Below are 25,678 nucleotides of genomic sequence, written 5' to 3' on the forward strand. Positions count from 1 at the left end.
ATTGTCATAAAACATATTCGAGGATAGATTTCGCCTTAATATCAAAGTCTCTGGTCGATTCAGTCGTCGACTGTGAGATTGGTGCCATTGTCATTAGTGATCATGCCACAGTAGAGTTGCAAATTGATTTAAACACAGATAGAACGAAGAGGGGTCGCTGGAGGCTTAACATGATGTTGTTGCAGAACAAATGTTTTAGTGAGGAGTTAACAAAGGATCTTAAAATTTTCTTCGAAATCAATATGGGTTCCACAGATAAAGTAGCCACAGTTTGGAAGCATCTAAAGCATATATAAGAGGAAAGATAATTGCATACGCAACAAAAGTTAGGAAAAGTGATCTAGAACGGGGAAAAAACCTTAGATAAAGAAATACGAGAATTGTAGAAGGATTTAGCGAGACAATACTCAAATTATAAATACCAGACTATATGTAAATTAAAATACCAGCTGAATGACATTTATAACAAAAAGGCATAATATGCCTTATTTAGGCTTAAAACAAAATTTTATGAAGGTGGCGAAAGGAATGGAAGACTATTGGCAAGGCAACTGAAGCAGCAAGATAATTTAAATAATATATCTATGATTAAGAAAGACGGCCAAGTGGTAACCTCATCGAAAGAAATAAATTCAATTTTCCAATCATTTTATCAAGATTTGTATACGTCTGCTGGTGCACTTAATGAGGGGGAGGTGAAGACATTTTTTTCAGGTCTACAATTACCTACTCTTTCTGGGGAACAGAAAAAAAGACTGGATGAGCCTATAACTGAAGAAGAGGTCAGAGCTGCGATCTCATCAATGAAGAATGGGAAATCGCCAGGCTTGGATGGCTTCCCGATTGAGTATTATAAGAAATATATTGATATTTTAGCTCCAGTCCTACATAAAGTTTACCTTGAGGCATTAGTAATAGGTTCCTTGCCAAGTACGTTTAATGAAGCACTGATCTCCCTTATTCCTAAAAAGGATAGGGATCTATCGGACCCAGCAAATTACCGGCCAGTAAGCCTTTTGGGCGTCGATTGCAAAATTTTGACAAAGGTTTTGGCCTCCCGCCTGGATCAAATATTACCAGATATCATCAATGGTGATCAGGTTGGCTTTATTAAAAATAGGTCCGGGACCCGGCAGGGGTGCTCTTTGTCCCCGCTGCTTTTTACAATATTTCTGGAACCGCTGGCCTTGGCTATTCGAGCTAACAGGGATGTCAGAGGTGTTCATGCAGGGGGTATGGAGCACAAGTTATTTCTATATGCTGATGACATCTTAGCAGTATTAACGGATCCCATGCAGTCTCTACCAGCGCTACTCACATGTGTTGAGTCATTTTCAGGGTTGTCAGGTTATAAGATAAACTGGGACAAATCGGAAGGCATGCCATTATCAGCATCATGTCATTCTAGATGCGTTACTCCATTCAATTCTAAGTACTTACCTTCAGGTATGAAGTATTTAGGAATAGTATTAAAACCCAAACTGGAGGATATTATGCTTTCAAATATGGAACCTCTCCTCCTAAAGATAAAAACAAATCTGGATAAATGGGGTAAATTGAATCTTACACTATGGGGTAAAATTTATGTGATTAAAATGATGGTGGCCCCACAGTTCAATTATGTTTCCATGATGTTACCTGTACGAATTCCTTTACACATATTTAGTCAATTTGAGAAGTTAATTAAAGATTTTTTGTGGAATAACAAGAAGCCGAGAGTGAATATAAAGAAAATGTGGGCCTCTAAAGACATTGGGGGAATGGCCCTCCCAAATGTGAAGTTGTATAATTTAGCTTTTGAAATGTCAAGACTGGCCAAACACTGGACAGGATCGGACTCTGAGCTGAGCTGGATGAAGATCGAACAGGAACTAGTGAGCCCTTTTACACCCTTGGATGTTCTCTCACAGGGCTCGGCAACTAATGGACAAGACTTTCATAATAACCCAGTGCTCGGGTATTCCAAAGCTGTCTGGGTAGAGGTGCACAAGATGTGTGGAGCATCTCATTTAAGACAACCTTATACCTCGCTATGGAACAACACTGCTGTACAGATTGGGCGAAAAACTGTGCTTTGGAAGGAATGGCTTGTCAAAGGCAAACACAGGATAAGTGATCTTTACTCAGGGGGAGTGTTTATGTCATTCGTTGAAATAACCCAAAAATATGGTTTGATAAGAGAAAATAATTTTTGGAAATATTTACAAATAAGGGATTGTATTACCAAAGGGAAATTTACTCAAAGCTCAAATATGGTGGTGGAGTTTTTAGAATTGTCCAGTACGGCACATAGGGCAGCTGTTTTCTACAAACTGTTTAACAATCCAAAAAAAGAGATGTGTGAAAACTTAAGGATTATATGGCAGAGAGATCTGGGTTGTGCAATTTCTAAAGAAGACTGGCGCAGAATTTTGTCATTCTCTGATAAATATATAAGAGAGGTCAGGGGTAAATTTACTCAGTATAAATTAATACACAGATGGTACTTCACTCCGTCCAAACTTTATAGAATGGGAATCAGTCCCAGTAATGTATGCTGGAAATGTAGTTCAGATCCAGGGACCTTTATGCATGCTATTTGGGAATGTGGGAAAGTTTATCCCTTTTGGCAAAAAGTATTGGATAAAATAGGAAGGTGGATTGGTTTGATGATACCCCTGTCACCAAGACTGTGCTTATTAGGGGATCAGTCGGTGTTACCTGGGGTTTCAAAATATGACTTTGTGGTTATAAAGGTGGGGGTGATCGCAGCGGCTCGAGTTATTCTCAGTGTATGGAAGGAACCATCTCCTCCAGAATATAATAGGTGGAAAGAAAATATGCTGAAAATGGTGTCGTATGAAAAATTCTTTGCTAGGATTAATGATAATAGGGAGGGTTTTGACAAATCATGGGGACATGTTTTTGGCTGAGATGGCTGGAATTTATTTGGTCAGGGCAATTATCTTTAGTTAAATTTTATGCTTGCTGCATTGTATGTTTGTGTAGGCACTCAGTAATGGAACGACTTAAGAATTAGATTTTATTGTCCTTTTTTTTTTTTTTTTTTACGGGTGTACCGATAGTTAGTAGGTATTGAAAATAGACCCAAAATATAAAGGTGAATTAACCATGGGATTGGAAGCTCTTTTCTTTTCTTTATTGTTTCTTTTCTCTTGTTGTTTCGTTTGTTACTTTGTTTGTTTTCATGTTGTTAAATGTTAAAAACAAATAAAGACTTCAATTACAAAAAAAACCGCACTTATTAGTAAAAGTACAAATTTAAGACTGTAAAATACAGCCTTTTAGCCTGACGTAACCTGAAAATCACTGACAGTGGAAAACATTATCCAGAAATAAGGATATAAGTAACACAAGCAAAGCAGTAGAAGTTGCATGTGTGAATAATTTTTTTTAATACTTTCTCTTTATTGATTTTCATCTTATTTTACATACAGAACTAAAGAGGGCAAGGGAAACCAACACAGTCACATATGTTCGCATATTCCAAAATACACAACGCCTTGTTTTACTTACACATATTACATATTACACAGGTGCATGTCCCATTCAAACAAATTCGCAGCTGTCCCTCTGCATCACAGAGGTATCAGTTTCTAGTCTCTTGACATATAACGATCCCATCGTTCCCAAAGTCTCTCTCCTTTCTCCTTCTGTAGCCGCAGTGAGAGGGTAATCAGTTCCATATGATGAATTGTGTTAATAATGTCTATGACCAGCTTCCGTGTGGGGGGGCTTGTCTGTAACCAACACTTAGTAATTGCCTTTTTGCATGCAACCATAATTATTTTCAGTAAGTATGAGTCTCTGTTATTTATATCCTCAGGGATATTCCCAAGGTACATGGTACTAAAGGAGAAGTCCAGTATTACTTCCAGCACATCCATCACCATTTGTTTAATCTCCTCCCAAAAGGTCTTCAGTTTAGGGCATGACCAGAAGACATGGAAGCAACCTGCAGTGACCTCCCCGCACTCCCTCCAGCATGAAGCGCCTGAACCACTTATTTTGGATTTCTGCTTTGGTGTGATGAAGAATCTAATTAAATTCTTCCATCCAAAATCTCGCCATGTTAAAGAATTTGTGGTAGACAACACATTCTTCCACATCCGCAACCAATCTTCCTCTGAGATAGTTATACCTGCTTCTTTTTCCCATCGATGACTGACATATCTTGTTGAGGTCTTTTTCATGGCTGTAAAACTTCTGTATATTTTGCCTATAGTACCTCTTATAATGTTCTCACCATAAGCATCCATAAATATTTGGATCACCCCACTAGCATCTGCGTCAAGCATTCTAATTTCCTTCCGGAAGAAGCTCCGAACCTGCAGGTAACGATAAAAATCTTCCCTGCCGATCTCGTAAATCTGACACGTCCTCAAATTTGATCAGCTCCCCATGCTTAACTATCTTACAGATCGCAGTGATTCCATGCCTGGACCACTCCCTGAATTTATGGTCTAACAATGCTGGAAGAAAGCGTGGGAGATGCGCTGGCCATCCCAGCAACCCTATTTCCCTATTAAGACCAAAAATTTTAATCACATCTGCCCATTTTTTCAGGGAAAAACTTACACATAAATTTTGCATCTGATATGCCTGTGGCAAACTCTCAAGAGACCCCAGAACAGACTGTATTGGGAAATCCATCAAAGAAAGCTCAATGTCCTTCCATTTTGCCTCAAACTTAGAGTTACACCAGCACACTAGAGGTCTGATCTGGGCTGCCAGATAGTAATCCTCAAAGCACGGTAGAGCCATGCCCCCCCACTCACCAGGCAGCTGCATTGTTGCATATTTCACTCTCGGCCTTTTATTTCCCCATATGAATCTTGAGCAATGCATATCCCACTCCCTAAATTGTTTTGCTGGGACCTCAACTGGAAGTGCTGCAAACAAATATAGCAGCTTTGGGAGGATATTTATCTTTATCGCTCTAACTCTGCTGCCCAGATCGAGGGGGAGCAGACTCCACCTCTCCAGATCTTCATATATCTTCTTGTTCACCCGATTATAATTAACTTCATATAACAATGCAGGGTCTTTTGTCAGCAGGATCCCCAAATACTCCATTTGAGATTGATGCCATCCGAATCTATATCTTGCTACCAATTGTCTTGAGGGGTTAAAGAAGAATGTCAAGATTTGAGTTTTTTGAATGTTCAGTCTATAACCAGACAGTCTGCCATATTCTTCCAGTATTTCCATAAGCAGAGGAATTCCCTCTTCCGGGTTTCCTAGCGCTACCAGCACATCGTCTGCATACAAGCAAATTTTATTTTCCACATTCCCCGTTGTAACCCCCTCCAATCGAGTATCTTCCCTGATACATTGAGCCAATGGCTCAATGAAAAGGTTGAAGAGCAGTGGGCTCAACGGGCAGCCCTGCCTGCAGCCACGTTGTAGCGTTATCCGATTTGAGAGGCTTCCATTAACTTTGATCCTCGCTGTTGGAGACATATAAATCATTCTTATACACTGAATAAACCTGTCACATAGCCCAAATCTCTTCAACACATGAAACAGAAATTCCCACCCGACTGTATCGTATGCCTTTTCCGCATCAAGCCCAATGAGAACTGTTCCAGTTTTCCCTTTAAGTATCCGGTCAATAGTATGAATGGCCCTTCTGATATTATCGTGTGTTTGTCTGTTACCAATGAAGCCTGTTTGATCCTCCTCTATCAGCGTGGGCATCAATGTACTCAACCTCCTAGCCAAAATCGCGGCAAATAGTTTATAGTCTATATTTAACACGCTAATAGGTCTATAACCTCTGGGGTCAGTTTTATCCTTCCCTGCTTTTGGTATGACAGAGATATACGCCTCCTGCCACGATGGTGGGAGCGCCCCCCCACTCAGAGAGTAATTAAAAGAGGCCTTTAGTAGCGGGATTAAGGGTTCCCTCATCTGCCTATACCTCTCTGGTGGAAATCCATCACATCCTGGGGCTTTAAAAGTCTTGAGTTTTGAGATCCCAATGTTAATCTCTTCTGCTGATATTTCTCTGACGAGTTTTTCATTCTGCTGCTTACCTATAAATGGTAGATCTAGGCTGGATAAGAAATTCTGAATCTTATGCTCATCTGCTTTGTCCGGTTGTGTGTATAGCTCAGTGTAATATTCTTCAAATGCTCTCTGAATTTCTTCAAGTTTATTAGTTATCTTATTTGTTTTTAAATTTCGAACTTTATGAATAGTGTTCTCCTGTTGTTGCCTCCTGAGTCTCCATGATAATAGCCTAGCAGCTTTGGGTCCTGCCTCAGACCACCGTTGTCTATTATATTTTAATTTTTTTTTCAATTTCCTCACTTAAAATTTTGTGGATCTCCTGTTTAACCAGCCTCATCTGCTCCAATACCTGGGGGCACCTTGTAACGGTGTGCAATTGTTCCAATTTTCCCAAATTTTCCTGCAAATCTGACAGCTTTTTTGCTCTGACCTTCTTTAGGACTGCACATTTTGCAATAATTTTACCCCTAAGGTATGCCTTAGCCGCATCCCATAAAATCGTAGGATTAACTGTTCCATTGTCATTGAGTTCTAAATATGTTTTTAACTCCTGTCCCATTTCTCTTTTAAACAAGTCATTATTTAACAGACCTGTGTTAAGCCTCCATAAGGTGTTTTTGGGGCTAGCTTTAAACCCAATCTTCATAGTTAGTCCCGAATGATCAGATAAATCTCTTTGTCCTATTATACAATCCTTCACTCTGTGGAGATCTTTACTAAAAGTAAAGAAATAATCAATCCTCGAGTACATATCATGTCTCGCTGAATAAAATGTAAATTTGCGTTCATGTTTGTGTAAATATCTCCATATATCTATAAGCCCCAACTCAGACAACATTGTTTTTACTTGTTTCTCTAATTTAGTTCCCCTCCGGTCTCGGCTAGTTGTATCCCATTTTGGATGGAGAAGTAAATTAAAATCTCCTGCACATATACATGTACCAACACTTTCTGCGGCAATAAGACTGAATATCTCCTTAAAGAACCCTGTACTACTACCAGGGGGTGCATATATATTACACAGCGTGACGTCTTCCTGTTCCATTTTCCCTTTCACCAACACAAATCTTCCCTCTTTATCTTTATGTTCTCCAGTAAACTCAAAACCAACCTTGTTCGGTATCAGAATGGCCACTCCTCTTTTTTTGCCAGATCTATGTGAGGCATAATAGATATTTTTGAATCCCATTCTCTTCCACTTCTCATGTTCTTCCTTTGAGAGATGCGTTTCTTGTAGAAATGCAATATCAATTTTTTCCCTTTTTAGCTTTGAAACTATCTTACTCCTCTTAATGGGATTCTTTATACCATTTACATTCAAAGACAATACCTTATAATACCGCATATGTTCTATATATTTCCAACTTATTTTCCTGCACCAACATAACAATACTCCCAGCCCTCAGAACACATAATAAACACACATGAACAAAGACAGAACTTGTCTTAACCAAATAAACCAGGTCTTCCATAAGAGAGGTTTTTTCTCTCCTCTCAGTCTGGGGGAAATGCCACAGTGTGGGGCCCCTCTCGTTTCCTATTTTAAAAGAAAAAGGGAAACTAAAAAACAAAAACAAAAAACATGTGAGTCACCTGCATCGGACCCTCACCACTCTATGATCAAAGGGGTATCGACGTGCCATATTCCATCACGGCCAGGGGAGGAGGCCATCCAACCATATATCCCCCTGTATTGATCAGCAGCCCGGCGCACCTGTTTTTCCGTTGGTCTTATGTTCATCTTAACAGCGAAACGGGGCGGGCGGGGCGCAGGTGTTACTCCTCCGTACCTTCAGCTTTTCCCGTGCGCTCCCGCGTAGATCAGCTGTATTCCCGGTGCGTCGCGGCCCAACCACGCTCGTCGGTAGGATACTGCTGATCATCTCCGCCGTAATGCCTTTGGGCTTTCTTGTGGCCACCGGTCCCACCGTGTATCCGCGTCTTCTTAGATCCGCCGCAGCTTCCTCCGCGTTATTGTATAGGACCATTCCCGAGTCAAAATGAACCCGCATTTTAGCAAGCGGGGTCTGGAACCGGATGGCGTTTTCTTTAAGTACTTTTTTAACCGGGCCATACTCTTTTCTCTTCATTTGTATGTTTTCGGCATAGTCGTGATCAAAGAAAATCCGTTTCTCCTTTATATATACAGGCTTCTTCCATGCAGCGCGTAGGATTTGTTCTTTAATATTGAACTTTAAGAAGCGCACCACCGTTGATCGAGGGGGCGCCCCCGGCGGCGGCCGCACTCCCAGCGCCCGGTGAGCTCTCTCTATCCCTAGGTTCTTCTCGCTGCCCAAGTCCACACCGTCCCCCAACTCCGATATCATCATGCTTTCCACATACCTTAGCATGGAGGTGCCTTCTATGTTCTCAGGGATGCCATATATCCGTATGTTATTACGGCGTGAGCGCCCCTCCAAATCCGTAACCTTCTCTTGGAGCTGCCTCTGGCAGCAGCTGAACAATGGCATCCCTCACTCCAATGTCCCATTTCTCCTTCCCTACCATGTTTCTTTCCATTTCTTCCAGATGTTTCCCCACCTCCTCGATCCTGCTTGTGGCGGCGGTAACCTGTTGATTTATCTCGTGTGTTAACTCGCTCATTTTCAAAGTCAAAGTCAAAGTCAACTTTATTTGTCGATTCTGCCACATGTACAGGACATACGGAGAATAGAAATTGCGTTACTCTCAATCCCTAGATAAATAGCAAATGAACATTTAAATATATTTAAATATAAAAGTGATTAAAAATGCAAGTAAAATAATTAAAAAGTAAAAATTTAAATAAATACAATTTTACATATAACAAGAAAGCTATATAATATACAATATAATGGGTAAGTGACATTGAGTGTAAACCAGGCAGAGTAGTGCAAATAGGCAAATAGTGCAAATGGAGATTTAGTAGTGTACGGTAAGAGAAAGTGTAACAACAAAGTCTTATGAGGTAATGGCAGTCCAATGCTCCACAAAGTGACTGGTAACTGGTGCAGGCCAGTGAGTGAGTCAGAGAGTGTGTGTGTTTGTGTGTGTGTGACAGAGTTCAGTGAGACCGTGGAGGAGAGAGGGGAGAGGGGGCAGAATCGGGAGGGAGTTAAGCTTCCTGACAGCCTGATGGATGAAGCTGTCCTTCAGCCTGCTGGTCCTGGCCTGGAGACTCCGCAGTCTCCTCCCCGACGGCAGCAGCTTGAAGAAGCTTTGCATTGGGTGTGTGGGATCAGCCGCTATGCAAAGGGCTTTTTTAGTGAGACGGGTGCTGTAAATGTCCTGGAGGGAGGGGAGAGAGACACCAATGATCCTCTCTGCAGCTCTCACTATGCGTTGGAGGGTTCTATGACAGGACGCATTGCAGGCTCCAAACCACACAGTGATGCAGCTCGACAGGATGCTCTCGATGGTGCCTCTGTAGAAAGTGTACATGATGGGGGCTGGTGCTCCTGCTCTTCTTAGTTTGCGGAGAAAGAAGAGACGCTGCTGTGATTTCTTGGCCAGTGCTGTGGTGTTGTACGTCCAGGAGAGATCCTCTGTGATGTGCACACCCAAGAACTTGGTGCTGCTCACTCTCTCCACAGACGCTCCGTCAATGGTCAGAGGAGCATGTTGGGTGTGCATTCTCCTGAAGTCCACAACAATCTCCTTCGTCTTCTCCACATTCAGAGAGAGATTGTTGTCAGCACACCACGTGGCCAGGCGTCTCACCTCACTTCTGTAGTCGGTCTCATCCCTGTTGCTAATGAGACCCACCACCGTTGTGTCATCCGCAAACTTGATGAAGAGGTTGGAGCTATATGATGGAGTGCAGTCATGGGTCAGCAGAGTGAAGAGGAGGGGGCTCAGCACACATCCCTGCGGGGCCCCCGTGTTTAAAATGATGGTGCTGGATGTATTTGGGCTTTCATGTCCTCTTTCAAACTTGTTCTCACGAGCGATAGCTCCTTCTTCATCTCTGCCTTAAGGTCTTGCATGCCCTCCGCCACTACTTCACCCACCACTTGTCTGAGAGGGCCTAGCGCTGATGTTGCGGCCTCCGCCACCATCTTCTCGCCCTCTTGCTCGGAGCGTGTTTCATATGTCTTACTCTCAAGTCGCGTTTCTAAGCTTCGGCCTGGGGCTCGTCCCTTCTTATTTTTATTTCCGCTCATTATTCTTAAAGGGAAAATCGCTTTTAATGAATTATATTCTTGAATTGCGGATTATTTTAGCTATCGATGCAGGAGCTCCTGTTTATGCTGCTACTCTCGCCACCATGACACCGGAAGTCCATGTGTGAATAATTTTAAGGACATTCTTGTGAGTTTATTGTATATGTTTTCTCTTGTTTCCAAAAACAATGGTAAATGGTAAATGGCCTGCATTTGTATAGCGCTTTTCTAGTCCCTAAGGACCCCAAAGCGCTTCACACTACATTCAGTCATTCACCCATTCACACACACATTCATTGTGTGCATGTTTCTTGTTTGCTCCTTGTCAGGGCCGCGTTGAAGTGGAGATTGGCAAAGAGGGGCTGAAATTTGAAAATGGAGCATTTACATACTATGGCGTGTCTGCTTTGACGCTGCCATCTTCAGGTGAGTTTACAAAACACAGAATTGCTTCACAATGCAGGGACAATTCACCCGAAGACTGATCATACAGATTTCTGGGCATTTAAATGCATCATCATGTTTGTTAAGATTGTGTATACTTCATGAATTAAAATTAAAAGCCATATTTAAAAAGTTAAGATTACAGTGTAGTTTTAACACTCAAAAATAAAACTATTTACAAATTTTATTAAATTGTTTTAAGTAAGATAAACAGGGCAATTTCACAGCATTCCTGTAGAATACTAAAACTATTACATATACAGTAATGTACTTTACATTATATTAATGCATTTCAAAGCGCGCGTGTCACTCCGAATGGCCTGGAAAATTGTGTATTAAGCACTGAGAATCCTGATAATTATTTAGAGATATTGTATTCAAGAGTTTCATTTCACCACTAGACTTCCAGCTGTAAGTAAGAATATGTCTTATTATTTTCATTATTTTTCTTGGTAAATAAAATCCACAAATCATCTCCACAATTTTAAAAGCCTGAAGTGACATCTTTCATGTCACATTTTTGTCTGACCCCTAAAACATTTTACAACCTACAGAAAATACTGCAAATAAAATCACACTGAGCTGCTGGAGCAGTTAAATGTTGTTTTTGCATACATAGTAGACAACAGATATTAATAAATCACGTTAGGGCTAGGTTTATATGCTAAGTCATAAAAAATAAGAAAACAAATTGAGCAGGATAAATTAAAATCAGCCAACATGTCCTGTTTTACATGCATGGAAGTTTTAAAGAAGTTCTTGGAGTTTATATTTATGCCTGGAATTTAACCCCATAGCATTCATTTTCATATCAGCTAGGTTATAAAAGACTTCATGCATATAATGGTCATTTTAGGTATTCCCTTTAGGTTTGACCACATAGTATTATAATTATAACAATGTTTCTGTTTTAATCTAGTAAATGACCTTATTGCTCATTTTAAATGATTTATATTTTTGTTTGATAAATGAATAAAATAATTGCCTAATTTTAAATAAAGGCTGATAAATTCTTAGTCCTTGAATAAGCCATAGACTTGTATGCTCAGTGACATTGTTCTTTCAGTTGAATCAGGACCTTCCAAATATGGGAAGAGATTTTGAGCAGGAGTGACTCAAAACATTAATGGAGCCAATATGTAACATTTACAGTATCTGTAGCATGTTAGTTAAATCCTAGTTGTAGACATTAGAAATAGCAATTTAAAGGCACCTAACAAAAATTATGTGAATTACAGTTTAAAGCTAAACTAGTTGGCTGTAAGTGGGACCAAATTTTGTTACCTTTTTATTATTTACCTCTCATTTTATTTATACCAAGATTAAAACCTTAACTGTGATTTAAGTACATTAAAATTACATTATTTAATGGTCACTAAACCACGTAAATTTCCAATCATAAGCTACTGTTTCAAGTTAGCAGTTTTCTCTTAATAATTCTCTCCATAGCAAGGTTTGAAGAAATTAGATTTAAACTTTATCATATAAACTTACATATTAGTTAATTGATTTTTTACACATTCTTCATAATAATTATAATACTTGTTCCAAGGGTTTGTCAGTCGCTTCAGTCACACCTCAAAATTTTATCTTCAAACCAGTTAAGCATACAATAAGCTAAAAGTAATGATTTCTACTAAATCATAATGCTGTGTTTCAGTGTGTTTTCATAACAATGAGTTGGTGACAATAAGAAGACAAAAGAGCTCAAATTTGCAATGCTCCAGATAATGTGCAGGCTGTATGTATGATTGTGCAATTTCAGTGCACCAGTCTCCGGTGTCAACTCAGCGTCACTCTCCCAGGGATCCTTTTGAGTCAGCAGAAGCCACAAGCCCGTCCAGCTATTGCCCCGACTACACCGTCCGAGCTCTCACGGACCTCCAGCTCATACGAGTTTGTATATGTGTCTTTTCTCTTGGAAAGTATTCATCCATAACAAAGACTATTCGTAAGCATTAAAAAGTTTTAATTTAATCTGTATTGGTTAGTAAAGCGTATCATAGACAACAAACTGATAATACAGTTACAGAAATATAAAGAATATAACAGTTTGACAGAGCCTACAATAATACAGAGAAAACCCCAACAATCAGATAATCCCGATGAGCAAGCTTTTGGTGACAGTGGGAATCCAGCCCTAACTAAATCATGCATTCATTACTTCTATGCTCGACAGCGTTGGGCAAGTTACTTTGAAAAAGTAATTAATTATAGTTACTAGTTACTACTTCAAAAAAGTAACCGAGTTAGTAATTGAGTTACAAGATTATAAAAGTAATTAATTACTTGCAAAGTAACTATTGCGTTACTTTAAAAAAAAAAGTTTAACCCACTGGGGTCCAGGGTATAATTGGCCATTTTTAACTACTTTTGATTTCCCCTCTACAGTTCACCTAAAAACTATTTACTTGCCTTGTTTAGTATCATCCTTTTTAGCACAACCTCACATGTCTGAATTTACAGTTATGTTTTTATTTTGATATACTGTATTAACACAATTGATCTAAAATCAGACAAAACATAAAATCCGAGTAGAAAAAGTTATGTTTTACTGTAACAACCACAAACATGTTTATTGAATCATATTTCATAACTTTAAATGCAATTATAAATTGTCAATTTTAAAATCATATGCAAAAGTTTTGCAAACAACAAAGTTATTTGCAGCCGTTTACCTTTTACCCCCTTTTTTTAAATAACCATTTCAAACTATTTACAGAACAATCAGCTGTTCTGCATTCAATAAGATGCCACACAAATTATTTGTGCCACTCCAAAAAAATTATTTCTAAGGTGACTACTGTCTCCAGGTAGAACCTGGAGACAGCAGTCACCTCATTGTTCTGACACACAACACAATACTATCCACAACACCTAACTACACAAGACAACACATTAACTACAGACTCCAAATATGCTGAACGTCACAAATCTCTCACATCTCAAAACTCGCTCTCTCTCTCTTTTTCTGAGAGTGCTTGCTAGCGCTGTCCTTAGACATTAAACGTGACAAAACTATTGAGGAAAAAACGCCACGAATTTATTGTTTATCATGACTCTGGTTTTACGTGGTCTATCAACACAATTTAAAAACTGGTATATATCACCTTGTTGGTTTGTCATCTTGAAGTGGTCATGTGATTGGCTTACCACGACTACTTTATTCTTCCTCAGTCAAACAGCAGCACTCAAGCGATTGTTTTGCCCCCTTAGCTACAGGTGTTGTGCCAAAAAGTGATCGTTGGGCAGAAAGTGATTGCCGTCCGCGCAGCTGCTAAAAGCTGTAGCGCCCAGATTACTTACAGTTACTTCCGTGCAACTGATAAAAGATGTGGTAAGCTGAAGACAGCATCTGTTTGTTGAAAAATAGTAAGGCGACCGCACCGCATTTTCTTGTTAGTAACGGTAACCGCGTTGTAACGATAGAAATGGTAATTAGTTAGATTACTCGCTACTGGAAAAAAGTAACGCCGTTAGTAACTCGGTTACTATTATCCCATTATCGGTTACTTGTAATGCCGTTATTCCCATCACTGATGCTTGACTACTGTAATTCATGATTATGAGGTTGTCCTAAAAACTCCCTAAAAACCTTTCATTTTATCCAAAACCCTGCAGCGACATTACTAACTTGTGTGTACGTGTGTTTTGCAGGTGACACGTCTACAGTATCTCAACGCTCTCATGGCGTCACGCGCTGGCCAGAGTCCAGATCCACCTGAGATCAAGATTTTGCCGAACAGTCAGACCAAGCTGCTCAATGACAGAAACACCACGCAAGGTAGCTTTGTTCAAAATGATGTCTGACTTGCCGGGTGTGCTGCCCCATCGACTACAAAGCTTTGTTTTCCAGACGCCTTTTGTAAACGTTTATAGGAATGTGCATTCCTTTTTGCCTTCAGCTGAACTAAATTAATTTTTTCTCTTTCTCTTTCTTTTCCCTCCTTGCGCGCCTCCATGTGTCCTCTCTGCTCTGGCCTGTCCAGAGTTCCCTGTAAACTTTTCATTCTTTGATACCATTGAGAACTACTGTTAACACTTTTGTTTTGTTGCATGAGGTAAATGAAATGCAGCCTGTCACTGACTGTGTCCATTTCTGGTTTCTGGAACCATCTCACTTCTCCCAGTTTTACTGTAGTTAGCTGAGTCTCTTTGAATCTGCATGGCTGTTCTACTGAATTGATGCCCTTCACAAAGCTAATGACAGGAATCTGGGTGTATATAAAAACATAGGCGACAAATGGTGATGAATTGTGTCCTCTGGCATCCAAAATGTAGGTCTACACTTTACAATAGAGAACTTAGGTGAAAACTGTTTGTTTTAACCTGATATATTTCCCAATAATGTGCCTTTATGGATAATGCCCACTGTGTCCTCTCAGTTCAATTAACTTCAATTCAATTTTATTTTATACTTTCAGTTCACAACGTCTGATGTACGTGAGTACTGTCAGGTAATGACTGTGATGTTAGAGAGCTTCAGTAATTCAGCAGTCCACTATAAGCAAAGCACTCAGTCATGGTGGGGAGGAACAGTATCCTTTTTAATAGGAAAAGACATGTGAGAACCAGGTTCTCCAGGTCAGTTAGGTTCTATGTAAGCGATTTCTTGATTCAACTGCTCAGTTAGCAATCCTGCCTAGGTGTTAAAGTGGAGCTTTCTAATTTGGCTAAACATGAAAGGCATGAGTTCTAGCACAGTACCATGTGGAACTCCACGACTGGTTAATGTGTGGAAGGAACACACCTTGTTTACATGAACAAATTGGATGAGATAAATATAACTCAGACTGCCACAGTGAACCATCTTCATTGTACAGATTCCAGAAAAAGAAGAATCGCTCAGAACGGATTATACTGACATCAAAAGCACCCTGCAGCTGCAGATTGCTGTTTCAAATCACAGCTCTAGAAATGGGGAATATATCAGAGTTAAATAAAGCAAAATTATTCTTTGAGAATAATATTAAACCCCTCCCCCCAAAAAGGCTTATATTTTCAAAAAAAAGGTTAAAAGGTACAATATATGTTAGACTGTAAATTTGAAACTGCATAAAATAAAATAAAAAGAAAAGAACTAAAAAGATCAATATTATGTGATAAATTAACAGCTCTAACCTCATGTCAATCCCATATTGTGTTTCAGAGATATCTCTCCTAATTGAGCATGTTAGCCAGCTAGCATTTGGATGTTTCCTTTGTGTCTTGGTGTGGAATAAAAACTCTGTGGAGCCTCCAATATGATCTCTGTCCAACATGAGAGGAACTTGTAGATCTGTCCAGAAACAGTACTGTGCAAATATTTCAGGCAGGTGTGAAAAAATGCTGTAAACAGAGAATTTAGAAAATTCTACACAAATAGGGATGCAGCTGCTTCAGGATAGCAATTCAATGCACCTTCAAAACAGCAGGTACACTAGGTACACTTGCACACAGTTTTTGAAGGAACTCTGCTAGTAGGTTGTTCCAAACATCTTGGAGAACTAACCACATATCTTCTCTGGATGTCTGTTTCCTCAGATCCTTCTGTCTCTTCATGTAATCCTAACACGCTTGATGATGTTGAGATGCTGAAGATGGTTCTTAATGACTTTGTCTGTATGTTTGGGGTCGTTGTCCTGCTGCAGAATAAATTTGGGGCCAATTATATGCCTACCTGATGGTATTGCATGATGGATAAGTATCTGACTGTGTTTTTCAGCACTAAGAACACCATTAATCCTTACCAAATCTCTAACTCCATTTGCAGAAATGCAGCCCTAAACCTTCAACCAACATCCATTATGCTTCACTGTTGCGTGCAGACAATAATTATTGTACCACTCTCCAGCCCTTTGACGAACAAGCTGCCTTCTGCTACAGCCAAATATTTAAAATTTTGACTCATAGGTCAAAAGTCTAGAGCATGTGCTGCCATTTTTCTGCACCCCATTTCCTATGTTTCCGTGCATAATTGAGTCGCTTGGCCTTGCAGCCAAAAAGCCATACCTCCAACTTGGAAACAACTCTTCCATGAAGACCACTTCTGGCCGGACCTGGGTGGGTGTACCTGGGTCCCACTGGTTTATGTCAGTTCTGAGCTGAAGGCACTGCTGAACATCTTCCAATTTCGAAGAGTAATAAGCTTGATGTGTCTTTTATCTGCTGCACTGTTTCCTTGGCCAACTACTGAGTCTACAATCCTCAACGTTGCCCGTTTCTTTGTGCTTCTTCAAAAGAGCTTGAACAGCACATCTTGAAACCCCAGTTTGCTTTGAAATCTTTGTCTGGGAGAAACCTTGCTGGTGCAAGGTCTTGTGGTTCTGCTCAATATTGCCATGACATGAAACGGTCTTTCACAACCTCACCTTGGTAGCAGAGATTGGCTGTTCCATATAATAATTGCTGATGGTTTGAAGGCAAAAGGTGGTAATACCAAATATTGATTTGATTTAGATTTTTATTTTGTTCTCTCACTTTGTTTATTTTTATCAATTTACAAAATACAATCATTATTCATATTTCTGAAAGCATTCTTTACAGCATTTTTTTTCACACCTGGCTAAAACTTTTGCAGAGTACTGTGTTTTTCTTTTAAACAGTCATGGTTCTGACTTCTCTGTGAGCCAGCCATGTAAAAACAAAACACATGGGCAGTAAATGAAACTGAGGTGACATGCCCACGTTGATTGGCATTACTGATGTCGTTGGCTGATATATTTAATGTATTATCACATCAGTTTTGTGATGGCTTAAGAAGTCTGTGTACCCCTGGCACAAGGATGGAAAAATAATCACCTGGGGAAAAAAACCCAAATATCATTAGCAGCTATTGATCATTGGTATTGCTATTGTAAAATTGGTATCTAACGCACAGTCGCTGGAGACTACAGCATGACCAAAATTATTTTTGCAGCCTTGTGTAATTAACTAGAAATTTCATTGCTTTTGAAATGGTTGCTTTAACAATGGGGACCAGGTGTGTAGCCACTCGCAGTCAGTTACCATCTTCAGAGCGACTTTGGTGCCCCAAAATGGTGATAAAGCAACAACAGAGACTCGACAACTCGACCTTGTAAACTTGATAACAGATTGTTGGACAACAATTTCAAATCTTTTACCATCATACATACACAGAATTAACTCATTACATTTATAGACTGGTCACAATCTCATAGATCTTAAACTGAAGTTCAAAAACTTCTGCACAAATAGGGATGCAGCTGCTGCAGGACAGCCATTTAATGCAGTTACCTGGTAACCACTGATTTGCTTATTGCTTCATTTGTTTTTGGTTTCCATCCTGTTTTTGCTCCAGTGTGACTGAGTCATCCGTGAAACCGTGACCACAGTCATTTAAAGTTTTTATTAGAAAGGAGGCAAAACATAACAACGGGAGAAAATGTGTTAGTCTATTATTAGCAAAAATTAATTTCAAACTTAACGGAGACCCGTCATATGCCTATTGGAGGACTTGTTACATCACCATAAGTGTACTAAAAAAGACAAAAGATGGCACTAAAGTGATGACAAAGTCTGTGCTCCTGAGAAAAGCTGTACTTGAAAATATTTTTGAGTTGAATGTCATCATTTTGGCCCATGATATATCTCCAAAATGAATACAGCATACAAACTATTGTTAGTTATTTTATGTAAAATATAATACAGAGGGAAAGCGTGAGTGTATTTATAGACAAAGAACAACTCTTTCCTAATCACTGGCTTTTCTTCATCAATCGTGCTATCTTTCATGTCTTGAGGCAGACTATTGTTTCCTATTTTTATTCCCCTGCCATCATCTTTTAATCCCCTCTTCATATTACTGTAACACCCCACCCACCCCCACCTTAAACCCCCTGAGTGGGTTTACATAAGTGTGATGATGTGACCCCTTACTCATCCTAGCTCTCCTGTCATTGGTCAGATTCCACAGGTGGCACCAGAGCCCAGAAGAGCTCCCCAGAAGATGAGGCTCACGGGTAGTGCAGTTTCTGTCAGCCTGTTGTTTGGGGGGGAAGCCCTCCTCCAACCAAGTAGAGATTGGTTTTGTTTTTTTATATCATTGTTTGTAATTATTGATAAATCATCTATGGCTGGAACCTAGTTATTGGACAAGACTGGAGTGGAAGTGCTTTTTGTCTTTTATGTACATCTACTGTTCACACTGTTCATTTCCACCCACATTCCTTTATGTGCTTACTATTGGAATTATTATTTTATGCAATTTTTAATAACTTTGGACTATGTGTGTGCATGTTTATGTATATACAAATAAAAATGTGGTATAGCAGGAAAAAGTATATGGATCCTTTGGAATGACCTTGTTTCTATTGGGATTCATTATAAAGTGTCATCTGATCATCTTCTTTGCCAGAAGCGCAATGTGCTTCAATCAGCAATACAAAACTGTGTGTCTGAAAGAAGAGCTTCCTGTAGCTGCAGGTCAAACTTGCACTGAATTATGGAAAACTCTTTCCCTGCATTTTTTTTGTTGTTGTTATTTTAAAAACTGGGCTGATACAAAATGCAAATATCTCCAAAGGGTTCCATTGCTGTTTCTTGCCCTTGAGTATACATTTTAATCTGGTGGTGCCTTACTTCCAGATTGAGCCTTCTGTACTAAACTTGTTTTGCCATTCCTTACTTGTGTGTGTGCGTGCGTGCGTGCGTGCGTGCGTGCGTGCGTGCGTCCCTTTGAGACATTAAAAACACTCGATAGTGGGTTCTAAGCAGATTTGCACCTTACATTTGTGCACTGTGGAAGATGTTAAACTATTTGGTGAGATGCGAGGTACGTCCGAATTTTTTCAATTCATTTAACATTGATGCCATACTGTGTGTGTGTGTGTGTGTGTGTGTGTGTGTGTGTGTGTGTGCGCGTGCGTGCGTGCGTCTTTGATCTTTCAGTCGCTCATGGATGGTTTTCTAGGGTCTGGTTCTACTACCATAGACCTTGGATCTGTAGCAAAGATTTCTTGAAGCTTGACTGATTTTTCACAAATTCTGGATATAATGTTTTGTCAGGGTAGAAAACATGGCTAAAACAGCACCGGCCTTTTGAAAGAATTCTAGAAACATTTTGTTCAGTATAGGGGTTAACAGTGTAGACCTGTAGAGCTCAGGTGCTGTTGATTGTTACTATATACATAGAAGTGACTGACCTTTCTGCTAGTTTATCCCGTTGTTCTCTTTTTTTTCCCCCCAAACTGGCAAGTCAAATTGAAACATGCCTTACTGTGAGACAAAATACAGTGTGGTTTCTCCAAAAAAAAAAAAGAATATAAGGACAGAACTATAATTCAATATGAAACTGAGGATGAAAAGATGCAAAAGGATTTCCAAATTGACGTCACAAGCTGATAAACTGTTATTTGACATATCTTTTATTACTTCACATCACACATTCACCATAAAGACTCTGACATGATGGAATGGAGATTTGATAGTCTAAGAGAGGGAATTTTATTTGGCACCCCACAGTTAGACATCTCACAGTGTTACTGTTTAAAGGGACCTTAACACAAGACTAAACACCTGTTAGTGTTAATAATGTTTGAGACCTTTGTCGACATCAAGATTAGAGTGCACTGATTTCTATAGCCTTTCTGCTGTGATTGGTTATTATGCCTTCAGGCATGTGTGATTGAGTATGTGTGATAAATTCAGAGAAAAGGACTATAGAAATTCAACCAATATAGAGGTCCTTGCATGACGTCTAGCAAAAGGCCAACAGCACACCTAACAGGGGTTCTTTTTTCCCGACAAATTCTGATTGGTCGAAGAATTGGCTTTTACAGAAAGACTGCCACTACAGACTTTACCATAAAGGGGAAGAAATCCAGAAAGTATCAAAGCTAAAAAAAAATACTAATGAGATGCATAGACATTTATATGAACAAATTATATATATCCAAATATAGACAATTTTGAGGGGTTTTTTTTAGGTTGTTATTTTTTCCCCACTCAGTCTCTAAACAAAACTCCAGACTCGTGGTTTGTACTTGTACTTTGACTTTTGATACTTTGTACTTCTGCTCCAAACTTTAGGTTGCAGCTTTTTAAGTCTCACCTACTTAGCTGCTATTACCAGGCCAAGGAGGTGAGACTATGTTGTTATCTTTTGCATCTCTGCAGGCTTAATTCAGAAACATTGAGTACTGAAAGAGCTAGAGATTTTTGTTGAATTCTTTTTAAAGATTGGTGTAACTTATGTGACCATACAATGCCTTTAGATAAACAAAAACATCCATCATGTCTAAAAGGACCTGTGGAAACACCAGTTGGAACAATAGACCGTATAGATGATATGGAATTGAGACAGATCACATTACTACCTTGTCAATCACTCTAACATTTTGACTCTAATGGAGACCGTAATTTCTTTTTATAGGACTTGAAACCATAAAAGGAGACCATAAAGTCATCAGGAAAAGCAAGATTTAATATAAAGTTGTGCAATCAGATCTGTGACACAGAAATGGGACATGTTTCTATTGTTGCTGTTCCTAGTGTTCCTTAAGTAAGTTCTAATATACATGCTGTGATGCTTCTACGAGTAGGTCTGCTTTTCATAAGTCATGTAAACTTAAGACTTATGAAAAGCAGACCTACTTAAACTTAAGAGCATACAGTAAGCAGCACAGCACAGAGCACTGTGGTTAAGTAGAGGGTCTGCTCCCTGCACTGTTCCCAGTGTGTCGTCTAATCCTTGCAACTGGAAATCAGATTGGCACTGAAAGGGTGAATGTGGTGAAATGTTGTTTCTAATATTGTTTAACTGCAGTTGCCCTGTAGTTAAACAAGATTAGATTGAACAAATCCCAAGCATTTGTTTGTGCTTCAGAAGCACCTTTAAGAACCTTATTTCCCACCTCTTTGAATTATGATGGCATTCCTGTGTGTGTGTGTGTGTGTGTGTGTGTGTGTGTGTGTGTGTGTGTGTGTGTGTCCGTATGAGTTCAACGCAGTATGTCACCTGTAGACCATGAAAAACATCCAGTCTGCACTGTAGTATTCATTATCCAGTATGCTGACAGTCTAAAATACATTTGAAATGTCTGTCAGTCATTGTTGCATGTGTGTAAACATGTGAGAAAGGTCAGAAGTGGCTTCTAAATAATCCCTGTGTTGATGATAAAATATTAATGATAACAAGGAAGGACAGGAAGAGTCAGTCTTATAATGGAAAGCTTTCACTGCATAATTAAATAAATGGAACTAGATGAAACAAAGCAGTGGGATATAAAACAACATCTTATTCTTCATTGTAGGACCTATTATCTCATTCATAGAGGAAATTAACTCAAAGGGAGCAAATACAGTTTTGTGAGGTGATGGAAAGTGAATTGGCAATGGCCAAACTTATGAGGTGAATTGTCAGAAAATCAAAATGAATCAGTGAAAGCACAAACGGGTACAGGTTCATCTTATGTTTATATGACAATCACAGTTGAGATGAAAGAGTTCCAAAAAGGCCCAGCAATCTTTAGTTTGGGAATGGCTGCTATATTGTATAAGGTAGATTTTAAAATCTAAATCTAACCCTTAAAGGATAATTCTAGTTAATTTCAACCTAGCTTACATCCCAGTAATTTGGCTCAATGGCTCATGCTAACTTTACCTTGTCAACTCCATTGTAGAGGTGGCAGTGTGAGAAGTTGCACAAGAAGTCAGCAAAGTTGTTTCTTTACATTGTGTTGATGACTATAACCGATTTTTAGAAACTGTTTTAAATTACAGACATTTAACTCATTTTAAATGTCTCCTTTCAATTTTTCAGATGCACGGGTGCCAACTTAACCTGAGAATTCATGGCCCATTAAGCCATTTCAATAGGAAACACACCATGTTAATCATTACATAATCAACCTAGTGTATTTCCCACATTGGTGTGCAGGGTTGCTTAGGAGTCGGCGCTGTCAGCTGTGACACAGTGTGTTTCTTTGTGTTTCAGATCCATGTATGTTAGATTCAGTCTGTGCACATGTATGCGTTATTATTCAAGTGTATTGCCATATTCCAGCAGAATCCCAGATTCCCTGATAATGGGATTGTGAGTAAATATTTTTTTCAGCAGTTTGCTCATTTTTTGTTCTAAAAAAGTTGATTTCTATCAAAAGATTGAATGTAAAAAGATAATCCTGATTTTGTGCGACTTGGGCAGTTTGCTGATGTTAAGAATGATGTATTACTAAATGACTACTTGGAGTATAAATCTAGGAAATATTTTATAGGTAATCAGTCTTAGTTTCCAGGTACAATACTGTTACCAGACGAGTTATTGAGAATTAAATAGTTCTCGCTCTCTCTCGCTCGCTCACTCACTCTGTTACATTTGTATAGAACTTCTAAAGTTATTTTTGATGGTTTGTTTTTTCTGGAATGCTGCCAGTATTGGGTATATTGGGACTCCATTGAATTTAACACTTTCAATAATTTCTTAAGAAATAAAGTCAATCCTGTTCTGAACATGTTAATTATGATTGCTTTTTCTTTTCATACGCAGCATATGACATGACGTGAGATCGCTGACATGAGGTTTTTATACTGACATAGTGCGAATAAAGATCAAATAAAGCAGTTTGCTTGAAACAACAACTTGGAACCTGAACACAACATTCCCCCAACATTTTCAGTTTCTAGTGTGGTGTTGTCAACACCAGCCTAAACATGCCTGACGGTGTTCTCTGGATGAATCCCGTACTCTACCTGAATCTTGGCCAGAGCTCAGTGTTTTACTGTAGTTAAACAGAAGATGGCAGCATCTGTGTTGTAATGAGCGGAATTTTAGCAAGAGACAAGTGTATCAATCTGTCAGAAATATATGCAGACACCAGTATATGTTAGGGCAGCTAAAGGAAGCAGAATTGGATAAGCAGAAGACGAATGGAGGGAGGGAGCTGTGTAATGAGATGCATGCAGGTGATAAGAATCAAAGACATTGAGGCAAGTAAAACTGAAGGCAAGATACTGGAGACAGGTATCTACTAAAATAAAATAGGAAGCGAGAAGCAATAGCTAAACAGGAAATGAGACAAGAATTTAAGGGGAATTGACAGATGAGAAAGGGCCAAGAAACTGAGGGAACAAACTAAACTGAAACATAATTCGTGAAAGGAAATATATTAAGTTGAAAAGATAAACACAAAGAAAACTAAGAATTAAACATATTATTCAGTAAGCAAGACATGAGAGCACAAAACCTCAAAATGCTGGGTCAAAGACCTCTGATCATCACACTCCTTTCTGGCTGAAAAATGTAAAATATTATTATTACTTATTATTGTTAATACTTATCCAATTTTTATATATTTAGCATATATATATATATATAAAAAAAACACCCAGCACGCCCCTGCGGGCGGTTTATCCTTCAAGCTCGGGTCCTCTACCAGAGGCCTGGGAGCTTGAGGGTCCTGCGCAGTATCTTAGCTGTTCCCAGGACTGCGCTCTTCTGGACAGAGATCTCCGATGTTATTCCCGGGATCTGCTGGAGCCACTCGCCTAGCTTGGGAGTCACCGCACCTAGTGCTCCGATTACCACGGGGACCACCGTTACCTTCACCCTCCACATCCTCTCGAGCTCTTCTCTGAGCCCTTGGTATTTCTCCAGCTTCTCGTGTTCCTTCTTCCTGATATTGCTGTCATTCGGAACCGCTACATCGATCACTACGGCCGTCTTCTTCTGTTTGTCTACCACCACTATGGTTAGCCACCACCATTTTGTCCGTCTGTATCTGGAAGTCCCACAGGATCTTAGCTCGGTCATTCTCCACCACCCTTGGGGGCATCTCCCATTTTGACCTCGGGACTTCCAGGTTGTACTCAGCACAGATGTTCCTGTACACTATGCCGGCCACTTGGTTATGGCGTTCCATGTATGCCTTGCCTGCTAGCATCTTGCACCCTGCTGTTATGTGCTGGATTGTCTCTGGGGCATCTTTACACAGCCTGCACCTGGGGTCTTGCCTGGTGTGATAGACCCCAGCCTCTATGGATCTTGTGCTCAGAGCTTGTTCTTGTGCTGCCATGATTAGTGCCTCTGTGCTGTCTTTCAGTCCAGCTTTGTCCAGCCACTGGTAGGATTTCTGGATATCAGCCACCTCCTCTATCTGCCGGTGGTACATACCGTGCAGGGGCCTGTCCTTCCATGATGGTTCCTCGTCTCCATCCTCTTTCTTGGGTTTCTGCTGCCTGAGGTATTCACTGAGCACTCGGTCAGTTGGGGCCATCTTCCCAATGTATTCTTGGATGTTCCTTGTCTCATCCTGGACTGTGGTGCTGACACTCACCAGTCCCCGGCCCCCTTCCTTCCGCTTAGCGTACAGCCTCAGGGTGCTGGACTTGGGGTGAAACCCTCCATGCATGGTAAGGAGCTTTCTTGTCTTTATGTCAGTGGCTTCTATCTCCTCCTTTGGCCAGCTTATTACCCCAGCAGGGTACCTGATCACGGGCAGGGCGTATGTGTTGATGGCCCGGATCTTGTTCTTACCATTCAGCTGACTCCTCAGGACTTGCCTGACCCTCTGCAGGTACTTGGTGGTTGCAGCCTTTCTAGCGGCCTCTTCATGGTTCCCATTTGCCTGCGGGATCCCCAAGTACTTGTAACTGTCTTCTATGTCTGCAATGTTGCCTTCTGGTAGTTCAATCCCCTCAGTTCTGACTACCTTCCCTCTCTTTGTTACCATCCGACTACACTTCTCCAGTCCAAACGACATTCCAATGTCATTGCTGTATAGCCTGGTAGTGTGGATCAGTGAATCGATGTCTCGTTCACTCTTGGCATACAGCTTGATGTCATCCATGTACAGGAGGTGGCTGACAACTGCTCCGTTCCGTAGTCGGTATCCGTAGCCAGTCTTGTTAATGATCTCACTGAGGGGGTTCAGGCCTATGCAGAACAGCAGTGGGGACAGAGCATCTCCTTGGTAGATCCCGCACTTGATGGTAACTTGTGCTATGGGCTTGGAGTTGGCCTCTAGTGTTGTACGCCACATCCCCATTGAGTTCCTGATGAAGGCTCTTAGGGTCCCATTGATCTTGTACAATTCTAGGCATTCCAGTATCCAGCTGTGGGGCATTGAGTCATAGGCCTT

General features: G+C 40.0%; 1 protein-coding gene across 4 annotated transcripts in view; it reads left to right on the forward strand.

The window, feature by feature from the left end:
• cnnm3 (cyclin and CBS domain divalent metal cation transport mediator 3) overlaps positions 1–23,055 on the forward strand; it is a 35,869-nt gene extending 12,814 nt beyond the window's left edge. For 2 of the 4 annotated variants that reach the window (XM_086301577.1, XM_086301576.1), the window contains exons 8-11: positions 10,487–10,583; positions 12,367–12,497; positions 14,259–14,385; positions 18,508–23,055. In XM_086301577.1, the coding sequence (XP_086157703.1) occupies positions 10,487–10,583; positions 12,367–12,497; positions 14,259–14,385; positions 18,508–18,566 (414 nt within the window). In that variant the 3' untranslated portion in view covers positions 18,567–23,055. Of the gene's footprint in view, positions 1–10,486; positions 10,584–12,366; positions 12,498–14,258; positions 14,386–14,590 lie in introns of all 4 variants that reach the window. The other 2 variants (XM_086301580.1, XM_086301579.1) reach the window with 2 other exon arrangements.
• The last annotated feature ends 2,623 nt before the right edge of the window (positions 23,056–25,678 follow it).

This window comes from Aulonocara sp. 'chitande type north' Nkhata Bay, linkage group LG7 (genome assembly GCF_057382095.1).
Source record: "Aulonocara sp. 'chitande type north' Nkhata Bay isolate Kocher_YH1m ecotype deep benthic linkage group LG7, A_spYH_male_GT1.1, whole genome shotgun sequence".
NCBI classification, from domain to species: domain Eukaryota; kingdom Metazoa; phylum Chordata; class Actinopteri; order Cichliformes; family Cichlidae; genus Aulonocara; species Aulonocara sp. 'chitande type north' Nkhata Bay.